Raw genomic sequence first — 27,891 nt, forward strand, 5'->3', positions numbered from 1 at the left:
CAGTGCCTAGAAGGAAGGTGGAGCCCAGAGCAGCACAAGGAGGGAGGTGATTTTATTCTTTCAAGAAAATGCACCAATAGGAGTTGAGGAAAGGAGCAACCCTGCCGCGTCCCCTGTCCTAAGCAGGGTCTGAGATGAGGCCAGGCCTGACCCAGGCTTGGGAGTCACTAACTGGGCTCCCTGTGGCACTGGGAGGGAACCAGGCAGGCCCAGGAGTGGGGCCTTGTTCTGTTAGCACCAGGAACCGCCTGCAGCTGGACCGGGCAGCGGGACAGGGTGCAGCCTTCCTGCCCAACCTGAGCAGACTGGGAGGGGCTGGCAGCAGAAGGCTCCCTGCAGGCGGGTGGGCACCTGAGTGAGTCTCAAATTCACAGACCCCCTCTGCCCCCCAGCCCCTGTAAACATGACAACGGGCTCGTGACCGCCTGGCCCCTCAGGACAAGATGAGGGTCCGAGACGTGTGGCTGGGCTTCAAGCGGCCCAGGAGCTGCCGGGCTTTCTCCTGCATGAAGAGTTGGTCCCTGGTCCCCCCGCAGGCCACTGTCTTCCAGGCACTGGTCATCTGGCAGGAGACAAGAGGGTTACTGCCCAGGCAGGGACGACGAGCTCCCAGCAAACCCAGGCAATCCTGGCCAGGGAGGGGTCAAGGGCACTTCTAGGAGCCTCCGTCCCTCTAGAAGCCAGCAGCTTTCTGTGCTCTACCTTCCTGGGTGCCCGGGGGATGTCACTCCCTAGCTGTGGGCTTCTTCACAGTAATGCAGGAGGCTGGGCAAGGAGACACAGCTGTGCCCCCAGTGCAGCACCAGCCTCATGAGAAAGCCACAAAGACGTGAGCAGCCCAGGCCAGCCCCCACCCTCAAGCACAGACATGCACGAAACAAACCAAATACAGACCTAACTGACTTGGTTACAAGCGAGACCCAGGTCATAAAAGTGGGAATGAGCAGGGGTCTCTCCAGTACGTGGGGTCAGGGGAAGGCTTCCCTGTGGAAGCGGCATTTGGACTGAGATCAGAAGAGTAAGTCCAGCAAACACAGCCACAGGAGGGCCGCAGGAGGAGTCTCCAGGCAAAGGGAACAGCCTGTGCAAAGGCCCTGAGGTGAGCAGGGCAGTGTGGCAGCACTCACGGGGGCAGGTGTCGGGAAGTGGCTTCGGGGCTTCTGGGCCACCACTGCCTTGTCGGGCTTGGCCTGCAGGAAGCCCTGGTTGAGCAGGCTGTTGTCTCCTTTGATCCCTGACAGGGTGAGGCTGGAGGAGCTGGATGGGGCAGTTGTCGGCTGAAATCAAAACCAAGATAAAGAGTTGCCACTTTGCCACAAGCTCTCAGTGGGAAGAAAAAGTGCCCTGCGGCACCACCCCAGTGCCACCCCTCCTGGCTGCTGAGATCTGGAGAGGGAGGCACTCTCTTTACGCCTTAGTTTCCTCTTCCAGATGGGGGGTTTACACAAATCTTACTTTCTCACTTAAAAGATTAAACAAGGAACTTAATCTTTTTCTAAAGAACTTTTTTAACTTACAAGACCAAGAAAACATTTGTGTAGTGCCCATTTCGGAGCCTGACACCCAGCACATGCTCAATACTGCTGCTCCTTTCACAGGCAGCCTCAGGCAGAGCCAGGGCTGTTCCTATTTCTCCTGGTGCCAGAAACATCCACAACCATCAGCAAGAGGCAGCAGCACCCTGCAAACACAGCAGAGTTGCACCAGGCACCTCCTGTGCCTTCCAGTCTCTGTTCGGCTTCTCACTTTGCCCTCCAGGTTTCTTTCTTCTTCCTAGAAACAGGGTCTCACTGTGTTGCCTAAGCTGGAGTGCAGTGGCCCGATCACTGCTCACTGCAACCTCCAATTCCCAGGCTCACTCGATCCTCCTGCCTCCGCTTCCTGAATAGCTGAGACTACAAGCACGTGACACTCTACCCAGTTAATTCTTTTATTTTTTTGTAGAGACAGGGTCTTACTATGTTGCCCAGGCTGGTCTTGAACTCCTGGCCTCAAGCAATCCTTCCACCTTGGACTCCCAAAGTGCTGGGATTACAGGCATGAGCCTGGTCTCAGGGCTCCTTTTATAGCCAAATAAATGGAGGCTCAGGAAACCTGAAAGACCCCAGGGAGCAGTGCTGGTGTCAGGACTCAAACCCAAGCCCACTTGACTCTAAATCTATGCTCTTCATCCTTTGCCGTGACATTTTCTCTTTTTGGCAATCTGGCTGGAGGGCACTAAGTCCCCAGCCTGGCAGGGGTCCCTGGCCAGAGTGAGGTTTCTCTGCAGAGACCATGAGGGTAGCAGTCAACTTGCAAGATCTGGTCAGGCAATTCATCACCTCTGGTCACGAACCCCCATGCCTCTCACTGGCTCCACCCCGGCAGAAGGGCAAGCTGGGTTCACCCCACCATCAGTTGAGAGGCAGCGGCATGGCGTGGTCTCTGGGGACCCACACCCCGCATAGGCAACGACCCCCTTCCTGAGGTGAACCTGACTGTGGTGCCTGGCACAGCAAGTGCAGTGGCCTGGGAGCTAGACAGCACCTGTCCCAGGCCTGACGTGCCCCCAGTCACCTGCCTGTGACTTGAGGAACATCACTGACCCTCTCTGGCCACCCCCACAAACAAAATGCAAGGGAGGGCGCTGGATACCCAGACCCATGGTTTCCAAGTGTGTTCTAACCACACAACTCCTGTCAAATGGAACCTTCTGTGAAAGACACAAGCAGAGCTGCTGACGAAGCCAGGGGTAGGTGCCCAGACCCACCTTCCCTGACAGCCCCTGCCCGTGCAGCCCAGTGTTCCGGAAGCCCATCCGAGAATCACTAGGACACTCCAAAGGCAGAAGGCATTGAAGGAGACTCCATCCGCCCCAGGCAGAGGAGCCCTCTGCACTCCTGGGGTGGCTGACCCCTTACCAAGGACAGATTCTTGGGCAGTGTGGACATCATCAGCTTCACGTCCTCGTCCACAATGTCAAGAGCCAGAGACTTCCGGACCTTCTTGATGGGGCTCCGCCGCAGCTGGGGGTTGGGGAGGGGAGGAAGAGGGTGGTCAGGGTGGGTGTCAGGGACTCGCATGGTCAGTACCTGATGACCACGGTCACAAAACCAGGTCCTGCTGTAGTGGAGCCTTCAAGTGAGGCCCGGCTGGTAGAGCTTTGCTGTTGGGCTGTGGGGGGCTGGGAGACTTTGGCCCCATTACAGACCCGGCGCCCAGGGCAGACCCTGTCCTGCCAGATGCTGCAACAGTGAGCAAGGACACAGCCTGAGCCTCCACCCACAAAGAAACCCACTCTTTACCCCCGAATGGACCAGACACGTCCCAAGGCCCAGCAGAGAAGCATCTAAGCAACACCTAAAACACCTACCATGGACGAGTAACGTGGAAACGTAAGAGCCCTTTGGACAAACCCCTCGAGAAACACCTATTACAAGGAATGCCCCAATCCTAACCCTGCACCCCTTCTATAAGCAGGTCTGGGGTCAGCTTCAACACCAGGGAGGGGCTCTGAGACTAACACCCCCCAACCCAGCAGTGGGCCCCAGCAGGAGCTGCCACGGCACAGAACCGCTGTCCCATACCCCGTCCCACACCGAGGAGAGGCCGGGGAGGCCCCTGGAGGTGGCAGCTGGCTCGGGGGCCAGCTTCTGTGCCAGCCTCGGGACCATCCCTTCCCCGCCCTCTGCACCCAGGGTCCCTACCCAGTCCCGTCCCCTGCCCCTCTCTCAGGCCGCCCAGACACCCAGCCCGGTGCTGCCTTGCCTGGCGGCCCTTCCTGATCGCCCCCATGCTCTGGATTCCCACGGACTCCTCCCTGCCTTCTGTCCACTGCCCCCAACACCCTGTGAACTCAGACAGTCGTCGTGTCTGTCTAGCGTCTGTCTTGCCCACTGAGCTCTGAAGGGGAGACAGTGTCTGGGCCTTAATCGCTTCTCCGTGCACCACACCCAGCCCCACCTCGGAAGGGTCCAGACGCAATGCTAGGTGAACAGTTCAAAGGGGAGCAAGGGAGGGTCCTAGAGACCCCAGACCTTACAATGTCAGTTCTTCGATAACCACTGTGGGGCAGGGGACATGTGCTGACCACCCTCTCCCCAGCCTTCTACCACCTGTCCCTAGAGCACCCCTATGGCTCCAGCTCGGCTGCCCCCGCTGCCCAGGCTGGCGGCAGGTCCCCCACCCCCACGTACTCACCCCCGGCTTCCGCTTCTGCTTCTCGGGCCTCACGTCATCCTCGATAGCGAGCTCGATGCCAGCCTCGGAGCGCAGCACCTCCTTCAAGTCCTCCTCCAGGTGTGGGGTCTGGGGCTGCAGGTGGGGATGGCCCACATGAGGCACCGCACTCGGGTGCGTGGGTTTGGGACAGCGGCGCACACCCAGTCACACCTGGGCTGTCTTGGCAGCAGGCAGGAGGCCTGGCACCAGGACACTGACCTCGTACACACCATTCATAACCACGAACCGTCCTGCCCTGGACAGGCCGACCACGACCTCAACTCCCCGAGGGCCTGCGTGGCAGGAAGCAGCCCAGGCCCACAGCAACCCTCACACAGCCCCAAGAGACGGCTGTCGTCTTCCGCAGAGATTGAGAGCCTGGCCACGGTCACACAGCTGTTGAGTAAGAACCTGGACTGGCTCACAGCCCAGGCCCACCCACTCTTCTATCCCACACTAGGGAGGATGCTCAAATCCACCCCTTTCTCAGGGCTGGGGGGGTCCAAGCGACCTCTCTGGCCTCAAGCAGCGGAGAGCAGGGGAGGGAGCTACTGAATGGAAGATGTAAGACACAGTGACACCTCAGAGGTCACATGAAAAGCCCCTGCATACTTTAACTACGGCTGCCAAAGTCATGAGGGTTTCCCTCTCAGACCTGTCTGGGGAGGATGCGGATGTGAATATTTTAGCATGGAGGAACGGAATCTCCAGCCCCGAAGGCAGGGGCAGTGCTAACTAACACCTCGCCCGTGCAACACATCCCTAGGAACCCGCTTAACACAGCATCGCCCCATCACGGGACCAGGGGAGCCCCAGCCCCAGCCACTTCAGGCTTCACAGGAAGCTCCCGCCACAGACCCTGCTCACGGTCCAATGCTCCTCCGCAACCATGCCTCGCTCTCACCTTGCGCTGATTTCTAAATGCCTATTTCAGAAAGCCCCGGGTGCCAGCTCTCTTTTTTCACGGGGAAAACATGATCCCATCAACCCGCACCCTGCTAGGAGACGCCAACCAGGGCCTGGCCAGGCCCCCAGGAGGGGCTTCCTCGTGTTCCGTAGAGACCCAAGAGCCAGACAGGAGACTTAGGCCTGAGCGCCAACTCGCCACTTTTCCAAACCAGGCGCAGCGCCTGGGAAGGCCTCCTCCATCCCTGAACTACCCGTTTTCTTCCCAGCACTTGTCAGCTGAAAGTATTTTAGTTATTTAAGTGTTTCCTGTCCATCTCCACCATCCTGAAAGGCTGAGCCTTCACAGGACACCGCCGTGCCACCAGCACCAGCCAGCGCCTGCCTGGCACACTGAAGACACTCGGGAAATGTCAGGTGAGGTGACAAGTAGCAGCCTCGGTTTCGCCATTTATATAATTAGGAGCTCTGCGTCTTCTCAGGAGGGAAGAATCCAGTGAGTTCCCAGAAGGGCCCTGTGAACTGTGCATGGTTGGACGAACCCACAAGACCCCACCACGCGGAGACCCGCGGCAGCGACCACGCCACGTACCAGGGGCTTCAGGGGTCCGTACTTCTCCAGGGCGTTCTTGAACGGGGTTGGTGTGTGGGGAGTGTTGTCCATGGAGTACTTCTGATCTGGGGTCACAAACCTGCCAGGGGCCAAAAAGGATGCTTAGTGATAGGGTAGGGGGCAGACACGAGACACGCTGCTGCCCCGACCCCACCGTCCTTCCAGCCGGCCTTTGGCCCCCGCATAGGTTCTCCTCCCACAGCACCCGCCCACCCCACAGGCAGCCCAGAGGAAGGGCCTCCTCAGAAACAGAGGGAACAAACCTCAGCGAACACCAAGCACAAGAAACAAAGAAAAACACACCAAGGTGCATTATAATCAAACTGTATAAAACCAATGATAAAACTGCCAGCCAGAAGACAGAACATCCTTAAAGCACTGAAAAAATTTAAACAAAAAACAACTGTCAACCTAGAACTTAATACCCAGTAAAAGTATCTTTCAAAAATTAAGGAAACTTCAGATATACAAAAGCTGACAGAACTCACCACCAGCAGGTACACAGAACAAAGTTAAAGGGCAACGTTCAGACAGAAGGAGCTAGAAGGAAATGTGGGTCTACAGAAGAACGAAGAGCACTGGAAACGCTTCTTGCTGCAGCAGAATTGGAGAGAGGCGGCAGATGAGGGACGAGGGTGAGAAGGGACAAAGGGAAGCATCAACCTTTTGTGGCACCAGCATCTCTGTTTAAGGGCTTAGATGCAAAGTCCAGGATTCCAGTTTGAATGGAGAATCATTTCTCACAAAACCTATCTATGGTTATGCTTCTGATGAACTGTTTAGAAACTGATTTCTCACCAAGGGATTCATTCATTGTTTATAAAATTATGTATCATTACAAGGGTGAAAATTCTTGAACTTTTTCTTTTTTTTTTTTAAAAAAAAAGAAAGGGGGATTCAATTTTTTTGAGACAGAGTCTCACTCTGTCACCCTGGCTAGAGTGCACTGGCATCATCATGGCTCACTGCAGCCTCAAACTCCTGGGCTCAAATGATCCTCCTGCCCCAGCCTCCCAAGTGGCTGGGATTACAGGCATGCACCAACGATACCCAGCTAATTTTTCTATTTTTAGTAGAGACAGGGTCTCACTCTTGCTCAGGCTGGTCTTGAACTTCTGAGCTCAAATAATTCTCCCACCTTGGCCTCCCAGAGAGCTAGGATTACAGACGTGAACCACTGTGCGAGGCATCCTTTTTTTAAAGAGACAGTGTCCTGCTATGTCTCCCAGGATGGCATACAGTGGTGCCATCACAGCTCGCTGTAACCTTACACTCCTGGGCCCAAGTGATCCTCCCACCTCAACCTCTCAAGTAGCTGGAACTACAGGCGGGTGCCACCATGTCCGGCTAATTTTTCTTATCTTTTGTAGAGATGGGATCTCTCTATGTTGCCAACGCTGGTCTCAGATCCTCCTGCCTCGGCCTCCCAAAGCGCTGGGATTACAGGCATGAGCCACCGTGCCTGGCCCTGAACTGATTCCTGAATCACATAACTTACTCATGAAATAACAGCAATGCTTCTCCTGCAGCAAATGTAGTAAGCAGAGAACAGTTAAGCAACTCTGGAATTCGGAGGCATGGTGACCCAAGGAGGTAAACTTATTGTGAAAGCACTTCCACGCAAGCAGGCCAGTGAGCAACCTGCACAGGCTTTGGGATGGGAAACGCTCCGCTCCGTGAGCTCGGAGGGTGGGGAGGCAGCCCCCACTCCTGACCAGGGATGGAGAGAGCAGGGCACTTTCTTCCTGCACATAAGGCTACTCAAACGCAATGGATTTGGGGAACACATCTTCATTTTACACCAAAGGCTATGTGTCCCCAGTAAAAATAAATAAATATATATATTTTAAAAAAACACCAATGGATCTGCACTCGAAACTCATAAAAGGGGGAAAAAGATTATGTTTTGGGGGGCAATTTTGACTCTTCCTGAGATTAAAAAAATTATCAAGTTTAAAAATATGAGTAAAAGCAAAAGGTGTGGCCTCAGACTATATTGATAAAAATGACAAAAAGCACGAGGCCAGAGGGAGGGTGCCTTCTGGAAACACAGGCTGCAGTGTTTTTCCAGGGGTGCTGCTCCCCACCCCCACCAGTGGTCCTGGGGCCCTGGGCTGGCCACAGCTGGGGAGGCCACAGGCAGGCGGCGCAGCACTCACGCCGCGTGTTTCTGGTGCAGGGGCGTCTTGTCCCGGTGCAGGGGCGTGGTCACCACCACCTTCTGGCTGCACACGGGGGTGGACGTCAGCGAGGGGCTCTCCAGCTCCAATGTGTCCTGTTTGGTCCAGAAGTTCAGAAACTGCCAGGCAAGAGAGAAGACACAAGACCAAATGACCTGCATGTGGATTCCTGAGGGGGCAGCGGAGAGACTGCCGAGCCCCTCCCTGCAACATGTCTGCTCTCCGACACCAAGGTCCCCTCCTTACCTGTCCGGCACCAGAGAACAAGGACCAGGACAGAGCGATAGGAGCCCACCAAGCGGGTTCCTGGAGACCCCGGGCTCACCACTGCCCCTAATCCCAGCTCCTGTCATCTCTACCCTGGCCTGCTGCCGACAGGACAACAGGACACTCGAGGCAAACAAAGCCAACTGCGGGAGAGCGGCTCCTTTTCAGAAGAAATAAAACCAGCCCTTAACACGCTGACTGCCACGTGGCTTGGTCAAAACTCAGGCTAGTCTTGACCCCGGGGCCTCGTGAAGCAAAACCCTGCAGTTGGTTTGTGAAAATCTTACTTGTTGATGTTCTTACTGTTATAATTAACAGTGACGACTTAATTCTTAAAATGTGGATTGCTTGCATATAACTCACACAAAGAAAATAAAAAATAACAAATTAGAAAGGATTATTTTAACAAAACACCATGGCCCCAGGGACAGACCTTTTCTTTCTAGCGTGGCAATGTGTTAACTGACCTGTGAAGGCACAGGCTGCGGAGATGGTGGTGAGGTTATCATTTAGAGAGTCCCTTCTTGCGCCAGTGCTAAGCACCTCACACAGATAATTTCACTTGGTTCCACAAATCCTGAGACACAGGCACCATTCCTATCCCCCTTTTACAGATAAGAAAACCGAGGCTTAGAGAGGTTTAGATCCTTGCACTGAGTACTAGAGGTGAGACTCAAATCCAGATCTGAGCCAGTGGCCATGCTCTAAAAGCACCATCTTCTCCTCCCTCTCTGCAGCCCTCAGGGCCACCGCCCTGTACAGGGTCTCTCGAGCAGGGCGGCCACCACAGCCCACCATCCTGGGCTGCCATTTGGGCAGTTCAGAGCTCCGCTGTCTTCCAGCCAGTGGTCCTCACGTGGGATGTGGCATGGGCTGAACTGTACCCCCCCAAATTTACGTGTTGAAGTCCTAACCCTCGGGGCACCTCAGAATGGGGCTGTATTTGGAGCTAGGGCCCTTAAAGACGTAATTAACTTGAAATGAAGTCATTAGGGCAGGCCCTAATCCAAAAACTGGTGTCCTTATAAGATACAAAATAAGAAGTTTTAAAGAGAAGATGAGAGACTAAGATACAGACACAACGGAGGATCATATGAAGACAGGGAGGAGACGGCCATCTATAAATCAAGGCGAGAGGCTTCAGGAGACACCAAGGCTGCTAAATTTCTGTTGTCTAAGCCACCCAGTCTGTGGTACTGCTACAGCAGCCCACACAAACCGATACAGGGCCTCTCTCGGAAACACCACTAGCCACCCCAACCAGTAGGCTGAGCCTGGATCCCTTCCCAGCAGGGGATGGGTCGGCCTGCAACACGCCACCTCAGCCTCACTGTCTCCCACAGCCTCGTGGGAGGAGCAGACCCAGGGAGACCCAAAGCTGTCCAAGGCCCCTGCCCCACCACTCCTGGCTCCGACCTTCACCTCCACCCTGCCCTTCCCTGTGTCTGGGCCTTGGCAGGAGGTGATCGGGGAGACCCAGCTTGGACCCCACTCTCCAGGAAGCCTGAGCACCTCCCCCGACCTCTAGGAAAGCCCCTCCCTGCTCTCCCCATGGATGTTCTGTGTATACTACAAACACAGCCCTGGGGGCAGTACCCAGAACACAAAGCTTCACAATTGCTTTCACCATAGCCCCTCCCCAACTCCACTCTGGTTAACTCATTACAAGCCTGTCCCCAGCACTGGTTGGCCTGTGTTGTCTTCACCTCTGCTCCCTCATGCTGGCAAATCTGCTATGAACAGATTTAGGTTCAACAAATGGATTCCTTTGAAAAACATGACCCAATTCTCTTTCTCCTCTTCATTGCCCCACCCATTAGCATCTACTATTTCCTTAGCTCGAGCAATTCCTCCTCCTCCTGGAAGTCTTCCTGGATCTTTCCAGACTAGACACAGGGGTAGCACCATGAGCCTTCTCCTTCATACCATTTGTCACATTTGGGTTGGGGTCTTTTTAAATACTAACTGGTGCTCCTACCAGAGCATGAGCTCTGTGAGGGCAGGGCCAGGCCTGTTTTTGCTCACCTTTGTTTTCCCAATGCTAAACACAAGGCCAGACACAAAGCAGGTGCTCAGTGAACACTGGCTGGCTAGTGTGTGCCAGGCCCTGTGCTGGGCACCGGGTGTCCGTAAACTGAACCCGATAAGCAGCTGGAGTGGGGTCCACGTACCTGGGAGGGTGAGAAGGGAAGTGTCTTGACGGGTGTGCTCTTAGGGGTGAGGCTGTTGCAGGAGTCCAGGAAGGACAGGCTGGCGCTATTCTCTGTGACTGGGGACAGAGCCACACGCCTCTTCTTCTGCCTCTTAAGCACGGAGGGCGGTGTGCCCATGCCTGAGCCCCCGACTTCAGTGTTGGGAGAGATAGGGATCAGCTCGCCGCGGCTGCTCCGGCTCAGGTCCGAGATGGTGTGGCCGTCCAGGCGGTACTCGGTCACGTTGGGCACCAGAGCGGCAGGCTGGCGGGACAGCAGAGCCTGCTGCTGCTGCGATGCTTGGGGCTGCACCGGGCTGTTGCTGATACTGCCTTCTGCAGATGGATCTTCGGGGAGGTCAAATTTACTCAGGTCACACCAAGCATCAGGGTCCTGCCCAGAGAGGGAGGTTCAGTAGAACTTCAATTACTTTGCTTTTAACATAACAGGACTCTGGCACTAAAGGGAAATACACAGTATCCAGTATGATTCCGCAGCCCAGAACTGATCAGCAACATTGCGTGCATTTCCTCAAAGGGTTTCCTATGTCTGCATATTTCTATAGATCAAAACACAGAGCCGCAGACAAGATGCCCACCCATCACTGGTGCCTCCCTGGGGCACTTCAACAACGCTGCTAGGGAAGCATGACTTTCCCCACTTTCATACCAAAGAACCTGGGCCCAAGGGCGTGTGATCTCCCCCAAGTCACCAAGCTTCTAAGAACAAACCTGAGAATCACCCCAGGTCTTGTCTCCTTTACCCAGTAAATTACAATCCGAGTGAGAAGGCTTCTGGAGACAGAATGTTCCACCTTCATCGGCCCTGAGCAGACCCAGACACTAGTGGAAAGTTGTTTTTTTTTTTTTTTTTTCAGAGACAAAGCCTTGCTGTCACCCAGGCTAGAGTGCCATGAAGTCAGCCTAGCTCACAGCAACCTCAAACTCCTGGGCTCAAGCGATCTTCCTGTCTCAGCCTCCCAAGTAGCTGGTACTACAGGTGCGCGTGCCACAACGCCTGGCTAATTTCTCTATTTTTAGTAGAGACGGGGTCTCGCTCTTGCTCAGGCTGGTCTCAAACTCCTGAGCTCAAGCGATCCTCCTGCCTCGGCCTCCCACAGTGCTAGGAATACAGGCGTGAGCCACCATGCCCGGCCACTAGTGGAAATTTCTGGCCCCTGAGAGTTACAGGAGCCTGGGGCAGTGCACTCCCAAGGGCGGAGGCCAGCTCGGCGCAGGGCTGACCTCAGGCCCACACCCCAGGGAAGCCCCAGGACTGACAGCGTCTGACAGACCAGAAGCACATCCCACAGGGGTTGCCTTGAGCGGATGCCACAGGTCCCCCAACAGGCGCTGACGGTCATCATGGAAAGAGCCTGAGCTCTGGACTGGACAGCAGGGTCTGACTCCTGGCAATGGCAGTCACCAGGTGTGTGACACTGGACAAGTCTCCTGACCTCTCTGAGTGGGGGATGTCCTCACCAGTGATGAGCCCACCATCCACGTCACAGCGTTGTTAAAGGACTAAGAGCACGTACATTAGGTACAAGTACCGGCCCAGTACATCACAGGCACTCAGATGCTACATCCTGTAACTACTAATCAGGCATTGGGCCTGGCATACAGTGGGTGCTCAATAAAAGTGAGCTGTGCCTGTCAAGTGAAAGAAAACACAACAGTCTGAGGATGGAGGGAGGTCATGCTGTGACGTGCCAACAGTGCCAGGCACAGAGGGGCCAATTCTCATCTCAACACCCCCTTAAGGCCCAGAGGAGCAGCCTCAGAGCCACCTGCCAGAAACTGATGAGCGGGCCAGCGCCAAGCGACTCAGAAATTCCCTGGAGGTGGGATCGCCACAGACAGACCCTGCAAATGGGTCTAGTCCCAGCCGCCAGGGCCAAGAGGTGAGACCAGTCAGAGAGGGTCTGAGCAGATGGCCCCCCAGGGATGGCACCGTCCAACTCCCCATCAGGTCAGACTGGAAGCACAGCACAACAGCTGAGACCACCAAGCTTACTCGCTGTGCAACCGTGGGTACACTACTTGACCTCTCTGAGCCTCCGTCTCAACCACAAACCAGAGAAAGGACACATCTCACAGGATACCGTGTGGACTGTATGTTAAGCTCAGAGCCTAGCATTTAGATGTCAGGGGGAGGGGACACCCACATGGGAAGGTGAGTGTAGGCACCTCACACTGGGCTCCCCAGCCCTGGGTACCAGCCTCTTGCCTTTCACCTCCTGAAATCTGCTCCACGCCGCAGGCCTGGCTGACACAGCTAGGAGCTGGGGTGTCACACCAAGGGGCACAGCCCCCACCAGGGAGCTCTCTGCAAAGGGGCACAACCCACAGCCAGGGAGGTCATCACAGTGTGGCTTCGAGGGCTGCTCCACCCTGAGAAAACAGAAACCACTCACTGCTACAGACGCAGCCCAGCCTGGCACTTACTGGGCTCCTCTCCTGGGAGACCCAACTACGTGTGGTGCCACAAACACCACGCTATTCTCTGCCAGTCATGCTTGGACTCAGTGCAGTGCCACCTCCTCTGGGCAGCCTTCCCGCCCCACCTCGTGCTGCACATCTGGGTCCGGTGCCACCATGCACCTTGCACCCTGCTGCTCACTGGGAGCTCCCCAGGGCAGGGACCACATGGTGACTACCTTGGTGTCCCCAGGCGCTGGCTGAGGGTGGAGTACTTGGCATCGAGTCCGTAATCCTTACTGGGATTGCGGAGTGAGAAGGATGCAGGCCCCTAAGAGAAGCACTCCCACTTGGGGGATGCTCTGTGCCCACTGTGAAGTGCTGTAACCAACGTACCGACTCAATCAAGTCCAGGGCTTCAGAGAGGCTGGACCCCACTGCAGGGATGAGGAGGTTTGCGGCCTCCACCACCCACTTGTAGGGCAGGCTCGTTTCTGGCGAGGAGCCCTCCTGGTCCTCATGCCTGGGGAAGTCCTCTAAGGGCTCTGGCGTTTGCACTCTGTCCAGCTCTACAGGGACAGGCTCCCGCTCCTGACAAGTGGCGGCTGCTGTGGCCTCCTCCTCACTGCTTTCCTCCTCCTTCATGGCAGGGGCTGCTGGGAGCCAGCTGGTTGCAAGTCTTCCCTGTTGGATACAAGGGCCCCATTTGGATGTTTTTTTGTTATGAGATACAGATTACGCAATCATTTCCAGTTAAAAACACATACATTGAGTCTAATAAGGAAACTCAGCTGAGCCCACAATGAGAAACATTCTATAACATAACTAGCCAGACTGTACACTTCAAATACATCAATATCATGAGACTAAGAAAGGCTGATGAAAGAGACAGTACAATTAAATGCAATGTCTGGTCCTGGACTGGATCATGGGCAGGAAAAAGTGGAACATGGACTGTAGATTAGATAAAATTCCCGAACCAAGGTTAAATGCCCTGAATTAGCTATAACTGTTCTGTGGTGATATAAGTGAGTGGCCTTATTCTAAGGGAATCCATGCAGAAGCATCGAGGGGTAAAGAGGCATGACATACGTCATCGACTCTCAGATGGCTCAGATGACAAAAGTGATATCTACAGAAAGATAAAGCAGCTCTGGCAAAATGTTAAAAACTAACAAATCCAGACCACGGTATATGGGAGTTCTTTGTACTACTCTTGCAGCTTTTCTCAATGCTTAATATTCTAAAATGAAAGTTTGAAAAATGCCTTGTGATGGGGGAAAAAAAGAAAAAAGAAATAGAGGAAAACCCTTTGCAGCAATAGCTCTCCTGGCAGAACCCTGGAAGCAAGCTTGGCACATTAACCTGATAGGCCCCAGTGTAGCCTTGAAAACAGCATGTCAGGAACTTGAGACCAGTCTGGGCAACATAGCGAGACCCCGTTTCTACAAAAAATTTTAAAAATTAGCCAGGTGTGGTGGCGCATGCCTGTTGTCCCAGCTATTTGGGAGGCTGAGGCAGGAGGATTGCTTGAGCCCAGGAGTTTGAGGTTGCTGTGAGCCACTGCACTCCAGCCTGAGCGACAGAATGAGACTCAGTCTCTAAATAAATAAATAAAAATTTTAAGGAAAAAAAGAAAACAGCACATGTGATTAACAGAGGCCACATGGAAAGCAAGGAGCAAAATCCTCCATTAACAGGAGTACAATGCGGCTGGGGAGATGGCACAGACTCCAGATTCTGATGGAGCTTTGCCATTTATTAGCCGACCTCGGGCAAAAATCAAGAAATAGAGGCAAAAACATTATATAACCCCCCAGTAGAGCACTGTGGAAGAACTGAAGGTATGAGCAATTTATTTTTAGCCAGTAAGAAAAGGGAAAAGGGGGTGGGGCATGGTAGCTCATGCCTCTAGCTAGGTTCCAGAACTTTGGGAGGCCAAAGTGGGAGGATTACTTGAGCCCAGGAATTAGAGGCTGCAGTAAACTATGATCAAGCTACCGCACTCCAGCCTGGGCAACATGGCAAGACCCTGTCTTTGAGGGGCAGGTGGGAAGAGGGAAAAGGGAGCATTAAATGGGCACACCCAAAGCTCTGACTTAAGTGTTATAAAAGATATCCATGTAACAAAAACACCTGTACCCCTCAATGAATATTTTCAAACTAAAAATAAAGAGAACATTTAAAAAGTATTAAATTATTAAACAGTTCATGATTACAGACAAGATTGGAAACCAGCATAGAGCTGTGGTTCCCAACCCCTGGGCCACGGCCTGGTACCAGTCCATGGCCTGTTAGGAAACAGGCTGTGCATCCACCTGAGCTCCACACCAGGTCCCCTGCCACGCCACACCACCCCCCTTAATTACAGACAGAGAACAGATAAGGGTGCCAGGAGCTGAGGGCAGGAAAAAGGCTGATGAAAAGGAACACACTTGACTGCGGTGGTGGTTACATCACCGTATGCTTTTGTCATAACTCAGAACTGTACACTAAACGCAGCATGTAAATTATACTTCAACATATCTGATTTTTTAAAAATTGCAAACATGCTTTCAGCTTAAAAGACTGGAAAGAGCAATAGACAAGGAAGCTGCTGGCCGGGCGCAGTGGCTCACGCCTGTAATCCTAGCACTCTGGGAGGCCGAGGCAGGAGGATTGCTCGAGCTCAGGACCTCAAGACCAGCCTGAGCAAGAGCAAGACCCTGTCTCTACTAAAAATGGAAAAATTAGCCAGGCATCATGGTGTGCACCTGTAGTCCCAGCTACTCAGGAGGCTGAGGCAGGAGGATTGCTTGAGCCCAGGAGTTTAAGGTTGCTGTGAGCTAGGCTGAAGCCATGGCACTCTAGCCCAAGCAACAGAGTGAGACACTCTGTCTCACCAAAAAAAAAAAAAAAAAAAAAAAAGAAGAAAGCTGCTGATGAGGACAGGAGGAGGCTGAGAACCTCCTAAACTAATTCTCAATTTTATGTATCAGCTTGCTGTCACCCTTCACCTGTGGGCAGACAAGTGCCAGTTATGTGCAGAAACATGTCACCAGGAAGGGCCCCAGAAACATGCAACCTACTTTTAGACTCTGTGGCAGAAACTAACCAACAGCTGTCAATGAGGTGTTCAATGAGATGATGCTGGATTAACGTGAAATCAAACAGACCGAGCTAAGTCGAGCCCAGAGGCTGAGCTGCCTTGGGCAGCTGTCTCACCTGGCCTTCCACAGGCTGGGCACTCTGGTAGCCGTCCTTGTCCTCGACCTCCAGCAGCAAGTACACAGGGGGCTTGAAGTCTTTGGACTCGCTCAGGAAGCCTCCCGTGTCCACCTTCCTTTTGATGGTAGAATTCCAGTGATTCTTCACAGCATTGTCCGTTCTGCACAGGGAATGGGGGGACATTTGAACCCCAGCTCTGTGTCACTGGCACATCACCAACCTCCCTGAGCCGAGTTCCTGTTTCTGTAAATAAGGCTCCCCCAGATTAACTCTAAGGTCTCTTTCAGCTCTAAGATGAAGTCTCACATGTCTCTAGCCCTTAACGATGGACAGAGCACGTACACACAGCTCTGTGAAATAAGCAAATGTATCATTCAGGCTATGGCAGAAATTATAAAACCGAGGATATGTGTCTGAAACTCTCCCGTAGCAGAAGCCCAATATGTGAGATTGTACGTCACTTATAAAGACGGAGATGAATACCAGAAGGACTCAAAATGATGAGTCTGTTTAGCGGAGTGACTTACAGAGTGGAGACAAGGACTGATGTTTTTCATTACAATTCTTTTAGTATGTTATAGCACTATTTGATTTCTTTTCTTCTTAAAGGAAGCCCATCTCCCCATACCCCCAGCCCATTTTATATCGACTGAAGAAGAAACTGAGGCCCAGCAGAGAAAGGGGCTGACCAAGGAAAAGACATGGCAAGCTGGGAGAGGGTGAGAACCAGGGTCCAGGGCCCCCAATTTCTGGCTGAGGCCTCCCTTTCCACCTCCTGTCCTTTCAAGCTGATGAGGTCAGGGCTTTCCTGGGGGAACCACCCCTCCTCCTGACTACACGCCTCCAGTAGCCCTGGAGCCGAGGCTGGGGGTTAAGGAAAAGAGCACAGTACCCCCCCGGGAACCCGCCTGCAGTACAAGCACGGGCCTCACCTTCCGGGAGCCTCGCCCTGCCCACCCCAGGCCCCCAGAAGGCAGTTTACCTTCCGGGCAGCATCTTGGCGATCTCAGCCCAGCGGTTGCCCAGCACCTTGTGGGCCTCGCAGATGATGCGGTCCTCCTCCTCCGTCCAGCAGGACTTCTTCACCTCGGGGTTGAGGTGGTTGTGCCAGCGTTCGCGGCACTGCTTCCCCAGCCGGCCCTTCAGGTGCTTGGCGATCAGCGTCCACTGCTTCGTGCCGTACTTCTTGACTAGCTCAATGACCTTGGAGAACAGCCTCTGTGAAGCCTGCGGGGCCTCCCTGCGCCCCCACATCCATGAGCCTCACCATGGCCCAGAGAGGCGCCCCGTGCCACGCACCGCCTGGCCACATGGGAGCCACTGAGGTGGTCGTTAGGAGGCCACCCGGGAGGACTCTGTGCAGTCAACAGGCACCTGCCTGAGGTCCTTCCCACGTCCCTGTCACTCACTGCCTCAAATAAGTCAAGGCCAAGAGTGCTGGAGACTTTCTCTAGAGCAGAACTCAAGCAAAGAAAAAAGAGCCGGGGACCTGCCTCCCTCCTCAGGGCTCAACCCAGTCAACTCACTCCAGAGAAAAGGGCAGAGGGACGAGGACCTACCCACGGGAGCATCCAAGGCTCACTCCCCACTGCCAGGCCACGTGAACTAGGGAGGCATGCCTTCCTCCCCCAGCCACGCCCCAGGCTGCCACGAGCCCCTCTAGCACCCCTGTGGAAATCAGGAGGGCACAGCCTGAGCCTTGGTGCTAGGCTTGGGGCGCTAACCCAGCTGGATTGGAGTCCCTACCTGCCCCCTCAGCTGGGCCCCTCACTCAGGACACAAAACACAACGTGTGTGGCCTCCCAAGCCAGGCCAGGCCCCCTCCTTTTACAACACACACACATTCTCATGCATACACAGGCCACAATCAAATGGGAAGAGTGGACATTTCAGGGCAAGAAGATTTAGGGGCAAGTAGAAATATTCTACTTCATTTCTGTGCGGTTTAAATTTTTACAGCAACCAAGTATCACTTTGATTTTTTTAAAAAAACAACTTTAAAACTAATTTTAAAACACCCGGTTCCCTTCACCTCCCTCTTTCCCCAAGCCATGCCTGCCTGGGGTGGGATGGCGTCCTCTGGGCCGACATCAGGGAGAAGTGCCAGAGGTGAGGGAACAGCCGAGCAGTAGCCCAGGAGAGTCGGGGCACTGTCTCTTCCTGGCTTGGGGGCACCCTCTGAGCCTTAGTCTCCTCACCTATAAAACAGGACTAACAACTCCTCTTCTGCCCTCCTCACAGGCTCCTACGGGGACCCAAAGAAACACTCCACACGGTGTGGTCACTATTATCATCGAGGACGACAGCAGCTGCAATTGCTGAGCTCACCCACCGTGTGCCAAACCGTGCAAACCAAACCCTTACATGCGTCACGACAACTCTGCGCTGCCGCTGTCCCCTTATGGATGGAGCAAGAGAAGCCAAATGATCTGCCTGACAGCCCTCATATCATGGGTGGGAAGCCTGGCGTCACTGAGTCTCGAGACCTCGGGGCTGGAGCTGGGGCAGCAGGAACGTCCAGACTGGCCAGTGGATGACTCATACCGATGCTCAGCCCGACACCCCCGCCAACACGAGGGCAGCCTCAGCCCCCGGCTTCACCGGCAGCAGGCAAATGCACACTGAGTGCAAGGCGCTGTCCTGGCAGTTACCTTCTGGTCTTCCTCTTTGGTCCATGGCCCTTTGACAAGGTCTGGATTCAAAACTCTCAGCCACCGGTACTGGCATTGCTGGTCAGTGCGGTTCTGGGCAGAGAACGGGAAGAACAGACGGGCATCTGTGGAGTGAGAACTTCTGGCACTGCCAGCCGGGACCCTGGTTGAGTACTGGGCTCAGGGGGCTGGGGCCAGGCACAGCTCAGGTGTGTCCTGTTCCACACACCCATCGCACATCCACGTGCCAGAACACAGGTGGTTTCCCTGTGCTATGAAAGAGGGCCAAATCCAGGCCCCTGTGGGGAGCCACTTCCCAGCACCCAAATACGGGGGTGGGGTGGGCACTATCACAAGCCTTTAACCTCCTGTAAAACCTTGAGGGATGTCAGGGATCCCTGTTTTCTTCTGGGAGACTATTTTCATTCCCTGAAGAGTTCAGATTACACAGAACGGGGGGAGATGAGAAAATCGAGTAGGAAGGAGTCTGATGACTCAGTCCCGGAGTGGCCTGAGGGACCCTGGCAGGAAGCTATATGGCCCCTCCTACCACACCCCCTCCCTCCAACACCTGCAGTGCTGGGAGGTGGGGGCCTGCGGGGACCCCTCCTCATCAGGAGGCTCTAAATGCTTGGCTGTAGTGGCACCAGCCAGCCCCGCAGGGGTCTCACCATGAAGCCTGCTGACAGCACCGTTTCCTCTCATGTCAGCCTCGCTGCTGAGAAACCGAGCACCTACTCACTCCTTGCAACTCGCAGGAAGAAATGCAAATATGTGTGACTGGCTGCAAGTCACCAGGTGTGCTGAGGCAGCCGTGTAGAGACACTTACATATTGGCCTCGAATGCCAGTTTGGGAAGAAAAGTCCCATGAAGGTCATTTTGTCTTGTTTTATCTGGTTTTGTTTTGGGGGACTTGGTGAAGACCTCACTTTTCTTTTCTTTTTTTTTTTTTTTTTTGAGACAGAGTCTCACTTTGTTGCCCAGGCTAGAGTGAGTGCCGTGGCATCAGCCTAGCTCACAGCAACCTCAGACTCCTGGGCTCAAGCAATCCTACTGCCTCAGCCTCCCGAGTAGCTGGGACTACAGGCATGAGCCACCATGCCCGGCTAATTTTTTTGTATATATATTTTTAGTTGGCCAGATAATTTCTTTCTATTTTTGGTAGAGACGGGGTCTCACTCTTGCTCAGGCTGGTCTCGAACTCCTGACCTCGAGCGATCCACCCGCCTCGGCCTCCCAGAGCTAGGATTACAGGCGTGAGCCACCGCGCCCGGCCTACTTTTCTTTTCCTTGGCAGAAAGTCTGTCCCCAGGAAAACTGTCTAGTCACCCAGAACCCTTGTCCAGGGGGAGGGGACGTACTCACAGGAAAGTGGCTGGCCAGGAACTTCCAGTCCTGCTGTCCAAACTGCCTCACCAGGGCCCTCAGCTGCTCGTCCTGCCAGCACCAGAAAGACAGAGGGCTCAGCCCACACACACGCAGACAGCCTCGCAGCTGCCGGTGGCTGCGCCCTCTCCAAATGGATCGGCCTCATGCACGCATTCAATCGTGAAGCGAGCACCCACTATGTGCTGGGCAGAGTGTCAGGTGCTGCAGTCACAGCAGTGGGCAGCAAGAGAGCTGCCCCTGACCTCAACGGGCTCACGGTCTAGAGCGAGGCAGATGCTAATCGAAGGCTCACATGAAGAAAAGCAAAGCAACCCGTGCTGGGGAACATGGAGAGGTATGTGGTGACTACCTATTCAGGGAGACCAAGGGACAGGCTCAAAGGAAATGCAGCATAGCTAGAATGCAGGAAGTGAGAGACAGATGCAAGATGACTTTGGAGGGGAGGGAATGGCAGGGGCCAGACCTCATGCAGCAAAGCTCAGGCCTCCACATCACACAGAGCCACTAGTGCGTTTGAGCAGTGGGCGGTCACGGCCCAGAGTGTTCGTCATCAAGCTCCCTAGGGGCTGGGAAAGAGCTTGAAAGACGGCAGAGTGAGTGTTAGGAGGCTACAGCTGCGCCCTGGCCAGAGCTGACAGTGATTCACCTCTGCAGATGGGCAGACCTGGGCAGAATCAAGAGTAGTTACAAGGCAAAACAGTATCTGTCAAATTGCCCTCCTAAAAATGAACTAATTCACGCAACATGAATCTCACTATCATTACGATGAGTGAAAAGAAGCCAGACCAAAAAGGGTACACTGTGTGATTCCATGCACATGAAATTCTAGAAAAGTAAACTAAGTTATGGGGACAGAGAGGTGGTCAGCAGTTGTCGGAGAAGGATGGACAGCAAAGGGAAACAAGGAATGTTTTGGGGGTGATGGAAACGTTCTACAACCTCACAGAGCTGGTAGTTTCATGGCTGTGCACACACATCTGTTGAAAATCATAGAATTGTACTATAAATGGCTGTGGTTGACCATACATAAAGTATTCCTTGCATTGATGTGTTTTAATTTAATATGCAAAGGAAACGTGATCTATACATACAATGGAGTATTAGACATAAATCTTGACACAGGCCACACGGATACACCTTGAGGACATTATGCTGAGTGAAATAAGCCAGTCACAGAAGTACGAATACTGTACGACTCCACTCCTGTGCAGCACCTAAAGCAGTAAACGTCACAGACACAGAAAGGAGAAAGGGAGCTGCCGAGGGCTGGGAGAAGTAGGGAGAGCGAATTAGTGTTTAATGTGTACAGTTTGTTTTCAAAGATGAAAAAGTTCTAGAGATCTGTTGCACAACAATGGGAAAGTAACACTACTGAAATGTACACTTAAAGATGGGCAAAAGGGTAGATTTAAAGTGTTTTTTGTCACACACAAAAAAATTTGTGCATAATACATACACACACACGCTCCGGGACAGAAAAATTGGCCACCACGTGGCTGCCACAGGAATCCAGGCCCTCAACTACAGCTTGGGCAGAGTGCAGCCCAGGCTGGTTAAAGTCCCCATAAATCCTTTAGGGGAGACAGCCCACAGCCACACGTCCACCCTGGGCCAGCCTAGGACACTCCTCACCCCGCCCAGGCCAGGCCCATACTGCTTCCCCACCCCCCACCCCCCCACCGTCATCACCCGTGTCCACCTCCAATACCATCACCCTCCCTGACAGCTGGCATGGACACTGCTGTTCCCAATCTCCAACTCTTCCCACTGCCCCCAGCCTTCTCTGCCCCTCACCTCCACCTTTGCACCACCCAACTCTCTCTCCACTGCCACCTCCTCTCCCCAACACCCTCAGCACTGGTCTCGGAGCTCCAGCCTGCCCCAAATCTCTTATCCATGCCCCACATAGATTAGCTCCCCTGAAACCTAAAAGCCTTCCCTGGCTCTGCATTGACAGCAGAACAATCCTATAGCTTCGGAGTCCCACATTCACGGCTCTCCAGGAATTGGCCTCAATCTGTCTTTTGCCTATATCAACCACTTTTCCCCTTCAAGGACCCGTCCCTCCACCCAGACAGGACTCCTGATCCTAGCTCTTCTCCACCTACAACCTATTGCCTACTCTGACTCACCCACCTTTCTGCAGTTTCTCTTCCCTCACTGCCGAATTTCCAAATGCTCATCCTCAGCTCAAAGACCACTTTCTCCAAGAAATTTTCCCTAACCTCTTCAGGCAACAGTAATCTCTCCTTCTACAGGTATTCGTCATCCACTCACCCAACGAACAATTATTGGATGCTTCCTATGTGCTAGGTGACTTAATGCAAACAGTAGGGACATAACGGTGAGCACAAACCGACCCTGCCTGTGCAGGGGACAACCACAGCACATGGACCCATGCACCGTCTCCTTATCTCTCTCCACCCCAGGCGGAGAGCTGCTGTGGGGTAGGAACCTGGTCTTGTTTATTCTTCTAAGCCACAACAGCCACATACAGACCCTGGTTCACAGTGGGACGAACAGAAAATGTTTGCTCAGCACTTGTCTGAAGAAACATCTTTAATGATTTAAGAGGGTTTCACCACTTGATCAGCAAGTTTAGGGAAAAAAACAAAAACCAGACCTAAAATTAAACACATCAAGGAAAATTGAGGTAGAATAAAAAGATAAGGCCAGGAGGAGTCTAAAATGGTACAACCAATTAAAAGAACGGTTTCAGTTTCTATAAAATTAAACATACACCTTTCCCATCACCATACCTAATTATCTTCCCAAGAGAAATGAAAATATTTATCTGCAAAAAGATGTAGGCAAGAATCTTCATAGCAGAGCTGCCCACGATAGCTAAAAACTGGAAACAGTCTGAACGTCTATCAGCAGTTGAAACATATTGGTAATCCCCACAACGGAGGACTACCCAGCAATGAAAATGGACCAATTACTGAATCACCCAACAGTAGGCTGAGCAAAAGCAGCCAGATACAAAAGAATACAATCGTATGATTTCATTTCTAGGACATTCAAGAATGGGCAAACAAATTCAACTGAGGGACATTACATCAGCAACTGCCTGGCACTGGGAGAGCCTGACCACAAAGGGCCACAGTGACCTCTTGGGATAATCAGGGTGGTGCTAAGTGGGTATACGCACCTGCCAAAACTGATCCAGCTGCTCACCTTAAAAGAGAGCTTGTCTGCATGTGAATTACACTTCAATAAAGTTGATTAAAGAATAAAGAGATGTGGCTAGCAGAAAATCAATTCAGAGCTTGATTTCACCAAATTAAATACAATTAAATTTTTTAAAAAAGGAAAGAAGGGGTTGCAGATCTGGCTGAACCTCTTAGCAGTCAAAAGGCAAGAAGCATAATTGATGTCCATGATGCAGAACATGCCAGCTTCTCGGGAGACAAGTGCCGGCCCTGAGGTCTGAGACACACATTCTCCCTGAGCCTTCAGAATTGCGTCCCCAAGAAAGCTCTGAGAAGAGGCATCAGGAAGAACCAGAGGACCCATCCACCTCTTTCACTGGCTCCTTCCCTTCACCCCATCTCTGTCAGAGCGTCAGACACACACCCTAGGCTCAGGTCTCTGGCCAGCCTCCCCCGCTGCACGGAGTCCCCATGCCACTCACCTCCTCGTGGGTCCATTTGACCTTGCACTTGCTGTCCCTCTGCTCTGGCACATCTGAATCTGTGTCTTGGTAGTGCAGCTCATCCAGCTCCTCGCTGCAAGGAAAGCAAGGTAAAGGGCAAGAACAGTGTGTCCATGTGCTTTTAAGTGATGGATAGAGAGTATGTGGGCAGTGGCCAGCCAACCCTATGGGACGGTTTGGGAGAGGCAGGCTTTTACTTTTTCTGCTTTTGAAAGCATAGGTAACTTCCACCCTCCCAATGTGTTAACGAGATGGGTTATGAGCTATTTTTATTTTCTTCTTTATTCTTTAGTCTTCAGGAACATTGTAATGATTTCAAAAGCTCCAAGATTGTTAAAATTTCAACAAGAATATTATATTCAAAACCAGATTGCCACTTTAATATTTTCTTTTCAATAACAAACTTAAATATGCATGGATATGTTAAGGATTAAAGCTGATGATATAAGTAATCATCAAGCATCAGGATTTTTAAGAAATATTAGTTATATTAGTTATTTGAGGCCGGGCACAGTGGCTCATGCCTGTAATCCTAGCACTTTGGGAGGCCAAGGCGGGAGGATCACTCAAGGTCAGGAGTTCAAGACCAATCTGACCAAGAGTGAGACCCTGTCTCTACTAAAAATAGAAGAAATGATTTGGACAGCTAAAAATCTATATAGAAAAAATTAGCTGGGCATGGTGGTGCATGCCTGTAGTCCCAGCTACTCGGGAGGCTGAGGCAGAAGGATTGCTTGAGCCCAGGAGTTTGAGGTTGCTGTGAGCTAGGCTGACGCCATGGCACTCTAGCCCGGGCAACAGAGCGAGACTCTGTCTCAAAAAAAAAAAAAAAAAAAAGGAAGAAATATTAGTTATTTGGGAAAAAAACATTTTAAATACATTCTCTCAGTAACTATGTCCATTTCTGCAAATCTCTTTTTTTTTTCTTTTGAGATAGGATCTCACTCTGTCACCCAGGCTAGAATGTAGTAGCATGATCACAGCTCAGTGCAACCTCAAATTCCTGGACTCAAGCCATCCTCCTGGCTCAGCTGGGACTATAGGCACACGCCACTACACCCAGCTAACTTTTTTTTTTGTAGAGACAGGGTCTCAAAGTCCTGGCCTCAAGCAATCCTCCCACCTCAGCGTCCCAAAGTGCTGGGATTACAGGTGTGAGCCACTGAGCACAGCCTAATCTTTTTATTCTTTAACATGCAATTTTCCAAGTTGTTCCCAAAAGTCCTCATACTTATCTAGTTTAAGGGTTAGAAAAATGGAGATCATGCTATCCACCTCGAGAGACATCAAGTGCTAGAGGAAGGTCAGTAACCTTCCCCCAACACCACGTGCTGGGATCTGTATCAGGTCACCTCAGTCAGGTAAGTTCCTAGGGTCAGGCATATGTAAACTGGGAAAAGCCTACAGATGTCCAGACAAGCAGGGGAAGCAGAAGCCTTGTGCCCAAAAGAAGAAAGAGGGCTTCCTTCCACGTACCTTCCCCTTGTTCTCCAGAACTCACCACTGCTTCCTCAAGTCACTCCCACTGCACCCTGGAAACCCTCCTGTCTCAGGCCCTCACGCAGCAACTGCTCATCTCCCTGACCTCATCTTCTACAAAGGTCAGCTCCACCTCCACATCCCTGGGCCTTTCAAAAGGCCTTAAGAAATGTTTGCCCAGGGAATGACCAGATACAAGAACAAATAAGCCAGACACAGTGGCTCACATCTATAATCCCAGTGACTCAGGAGGCTGAGGCAGGAGGATCACCTGAGCCCAGGATTTTGAGGCTACAGTGAGCTATGATCGCACCACTGCACTCCAGCCTGGGTGACGATACAAGACCTATCTCTTTTTAAGGAAAAAAAGGTGAATAAATATGCAAAGCTGCTGACTATTAGTCAATAAGAAATACTAATTAAATTTTTTAGAAGTAGGAAGAGATGGTGTCTAAACCCAGCAATACCTCAGTTCCAGAAGGATCTGGAATTCAGCCTTGTTATGTCATTCCCGACCCAATTCATGGGTCCCTCAGCATTGCAAAGTGGGAGGCAAAAAGCTATAAGATAGTAATAGAATGCAGCTGGCTTTGAAATTGACTCCACCATGACAAAAACCATCTTTGCTTCTCCAGCACCCTGTACAGGGCCTGGCTTCTAATATAAGCTCAGCAAATGTTCCTTCAAGGATGAAAGGGTGTCTGTGTGGACAATGTCTGGTGCTCCAATGCTCTGTTTAATGGGGACAGTATCTCAGACAGCTAGGAGAACAACATGAGATAATACACTTCTGTCACTCACACATGCAAGCCATCCACTTCACACCTATTCTCAGTATTCCCGTTTAACAGATGCGGAAACTGAAGCTCACAGAGGTTATGCCATTTACCAAGTCCATAAAGGCAGGCTCTACGCCTCCTAACTCCACACCTGCAAGTCGTCACCTCATAATCCCAGCTGCAAAAGCAGAGGCCAGCTGGTGTTGGCGAACACCATTCTGGTCCAACATCTTTTGCCCTTCGACTTGTGGGGCTCAGCTCCAGGGCTGGGGTGAGTCAGAGCTAAGCCGGAAGTGGGGCACTGGGGCAGAGGGGAGTTACAGCAAGGGGCCAAGAAATGAGCTGAGGGCTGCGGGGGTGCCAGGGTGCAGAACCCATTCCTCACATAGGAGGGGGCTCCCCCATTGGGCCCCAGGAGAAGTGACAGAGGACCTGGGATTGTTCTAGGGGTGGGTGGTCACTCCTGGATCAAAAATCAAAACAGTCTGACAGGTGCCGGACCAGAAAACTCCTCCTGGGCACTGGAGCTGCCCTGGGGAACACAGTCCCTGTGCCAGGAGCCCTGACGGCTGCCCAGGGATGAGACGCTTCCTCTCCGGGAGGAACTCTGGGGAAAGCCAGCAACGAAAGCTGCCCAGAGATACATCCTCAGCCTGAGAAGAAGGCAAACGCCTCCATCTGAAGAGGGCTCTGTTATCTGGGGGGCTGCACGAATGCAGGGAGGGAACAGGGCTAGACCCCATTGTCCTGTCTCCCAGACAAGCTGAAAAGCCCAGGGCTCAGGCCCCAGACGCACAGGTGTAAGAAAGGGAGCCCACAGACCCGGCTCCAGGCTTGACGCTGCCACTTACTCTCTGGGGAATAAGTAAAACAGAGACCACAGTTCCTGCCTTTGCCCCAGGGGCTGCTGGCAGGGCGGTCCTGATACGCGTCAGTCTCTCTTCCCCTCACCTTCAAACCCAGCTGCCCAGAACTCCTCGAGTGGAACAGGAAGGTGGTCTCAACTAAACTCAGGTGGGCGCGGAACCCAGATGATAGAGACAAAAGAGCCGCCGCCTCTGCACCCTTCTCAGTCCCGGGGAAAGGGCCTGGAGGGCTCTGTGCTTCCCGGAATGTTGGGAAGACATGCCCACCCGCAAAGCTGAGCCAAAGGTCGGCTCGAACGACAAGTGTCTCCCGGGCTTTTGGCCTCACTAGCTGTGACCTGGGAGAATCGCTCTCCCTCTCCAGGGTCGCCGCCCTGCCCAGTAAAGGCCCTTCCAGCTGACACCGGCCGTCCCACCCCCACCCCCGCAATTAGGCGGGAGACAAAATGACATCACGCAAGGCTTGGCCCGGGTCCCAGGAGAGCCGCCCGTCCCGGCTCCGAGGCCCGGCAGACCCGGGGAGCCGCGTGAGGGGTCCCCAAGAGCCCCGCGGCTTTGCGAGCGCCCCCTGGCTCCAGAGGCCCAGAACGCAGCATTTCCCGCGGGACCTCCCCACCCCGCATGCCCAGGGGCAGGAGAAGGGGGTGAGGGGGAGGGGAGGGACCCACAGCCCGCCCGGCCCCGCTCACCCGCGCGCCCGCCGAGACATCCCCCCGGCCCGGGCCGCGCCGCGCTCGCCCGCCCGCCGGCTGAGCCCGGAGCGGGAGCCGGGCCGGGGTCAGGACGCGGGCTGCTCTGGCTGCGCCGGCCGCTCCGGGCCCGGGGCCGCGCTCGGAAGCGTCAGCGCGTCCGCAGCTTCCGCGCCGTCCACTCGCAGGAACTGCAGCCGCCGCCGGCGCGCGCAGAAGCACTTTTCTATCTCCCGCCAAGCGCGTAGGCGCCGCCCGGGCCTGGCGCGCGAGCGCGGGGGCGGGGCCTGGGGGCGGGGCCTGCGGGCGGGCGCGGTGCGAGCCCAGAGCTTCGGGGACCCGCGGAGCCCGGGTCGGCTGCGGCGACCCGGAGGTACGGCTCCGAGCGGGCTGCCAT

The 27,891-nt window shown here is 53.4% G+C and overlaps 1 protein-coding gene across 1 annotated transcript; it reads right to left on the reverse strand.

Annotated features, from left to right (window-relative positions):
- Window positions 1-30: 30 nt before the first annotated feature.
- Window positions 31-27,719, reverse strand: MYBL2 (MYB proto-oncogene like 2). Its single transcript, XM_045528896.1, has 14 exons — window positions 27,495-27,719; window positions 23,661-23,754; window positions 20,003-20,074; window positions 18,637-18,729; window positions 16,968-17,188; window positions 15,983-16,145; window positions 13,175-13,462; window positions 10,338-10,751; window positions 7,879-8,018; window positions 5,699-5,798; window positions 4,180-4,293; window positions 2,901-3,005; window positions 1,128-1,277; window positions 31-562 (listed from the first exon to the last, which is right to left on the reverse strand). The coding sequence occupies exons 1-14, from the start codon at window positions 27,512-27,514 to the stop codon at window positions 434-436; spliced, it is 2,103 nt and encodes a 700-aa protein (XP_045384852.1). The 5' UTR covers window positions 27,515-27,719; the 3' UTR covers window positions 31-433.
- Between the last annotated feature and the right edge of the window lie 172 nt (window positions 27,720-27,891).

The sequence above is a fragment of the Lemur catta genome, chromosome 17, assembly GCF_020740605.2.
Source record: "Lemur catta isolate mLemCat1 chromosome 17, mLemCat1.pri, whole genome shotgun sequence".
In the NCBI taxonomy this organism is placed as follows: domain Eukaryota; kingdom Metazoa; phylum Chordata; class Mammalia; order Primates; family Lemuridae; genus Lemur; species Lemur catta.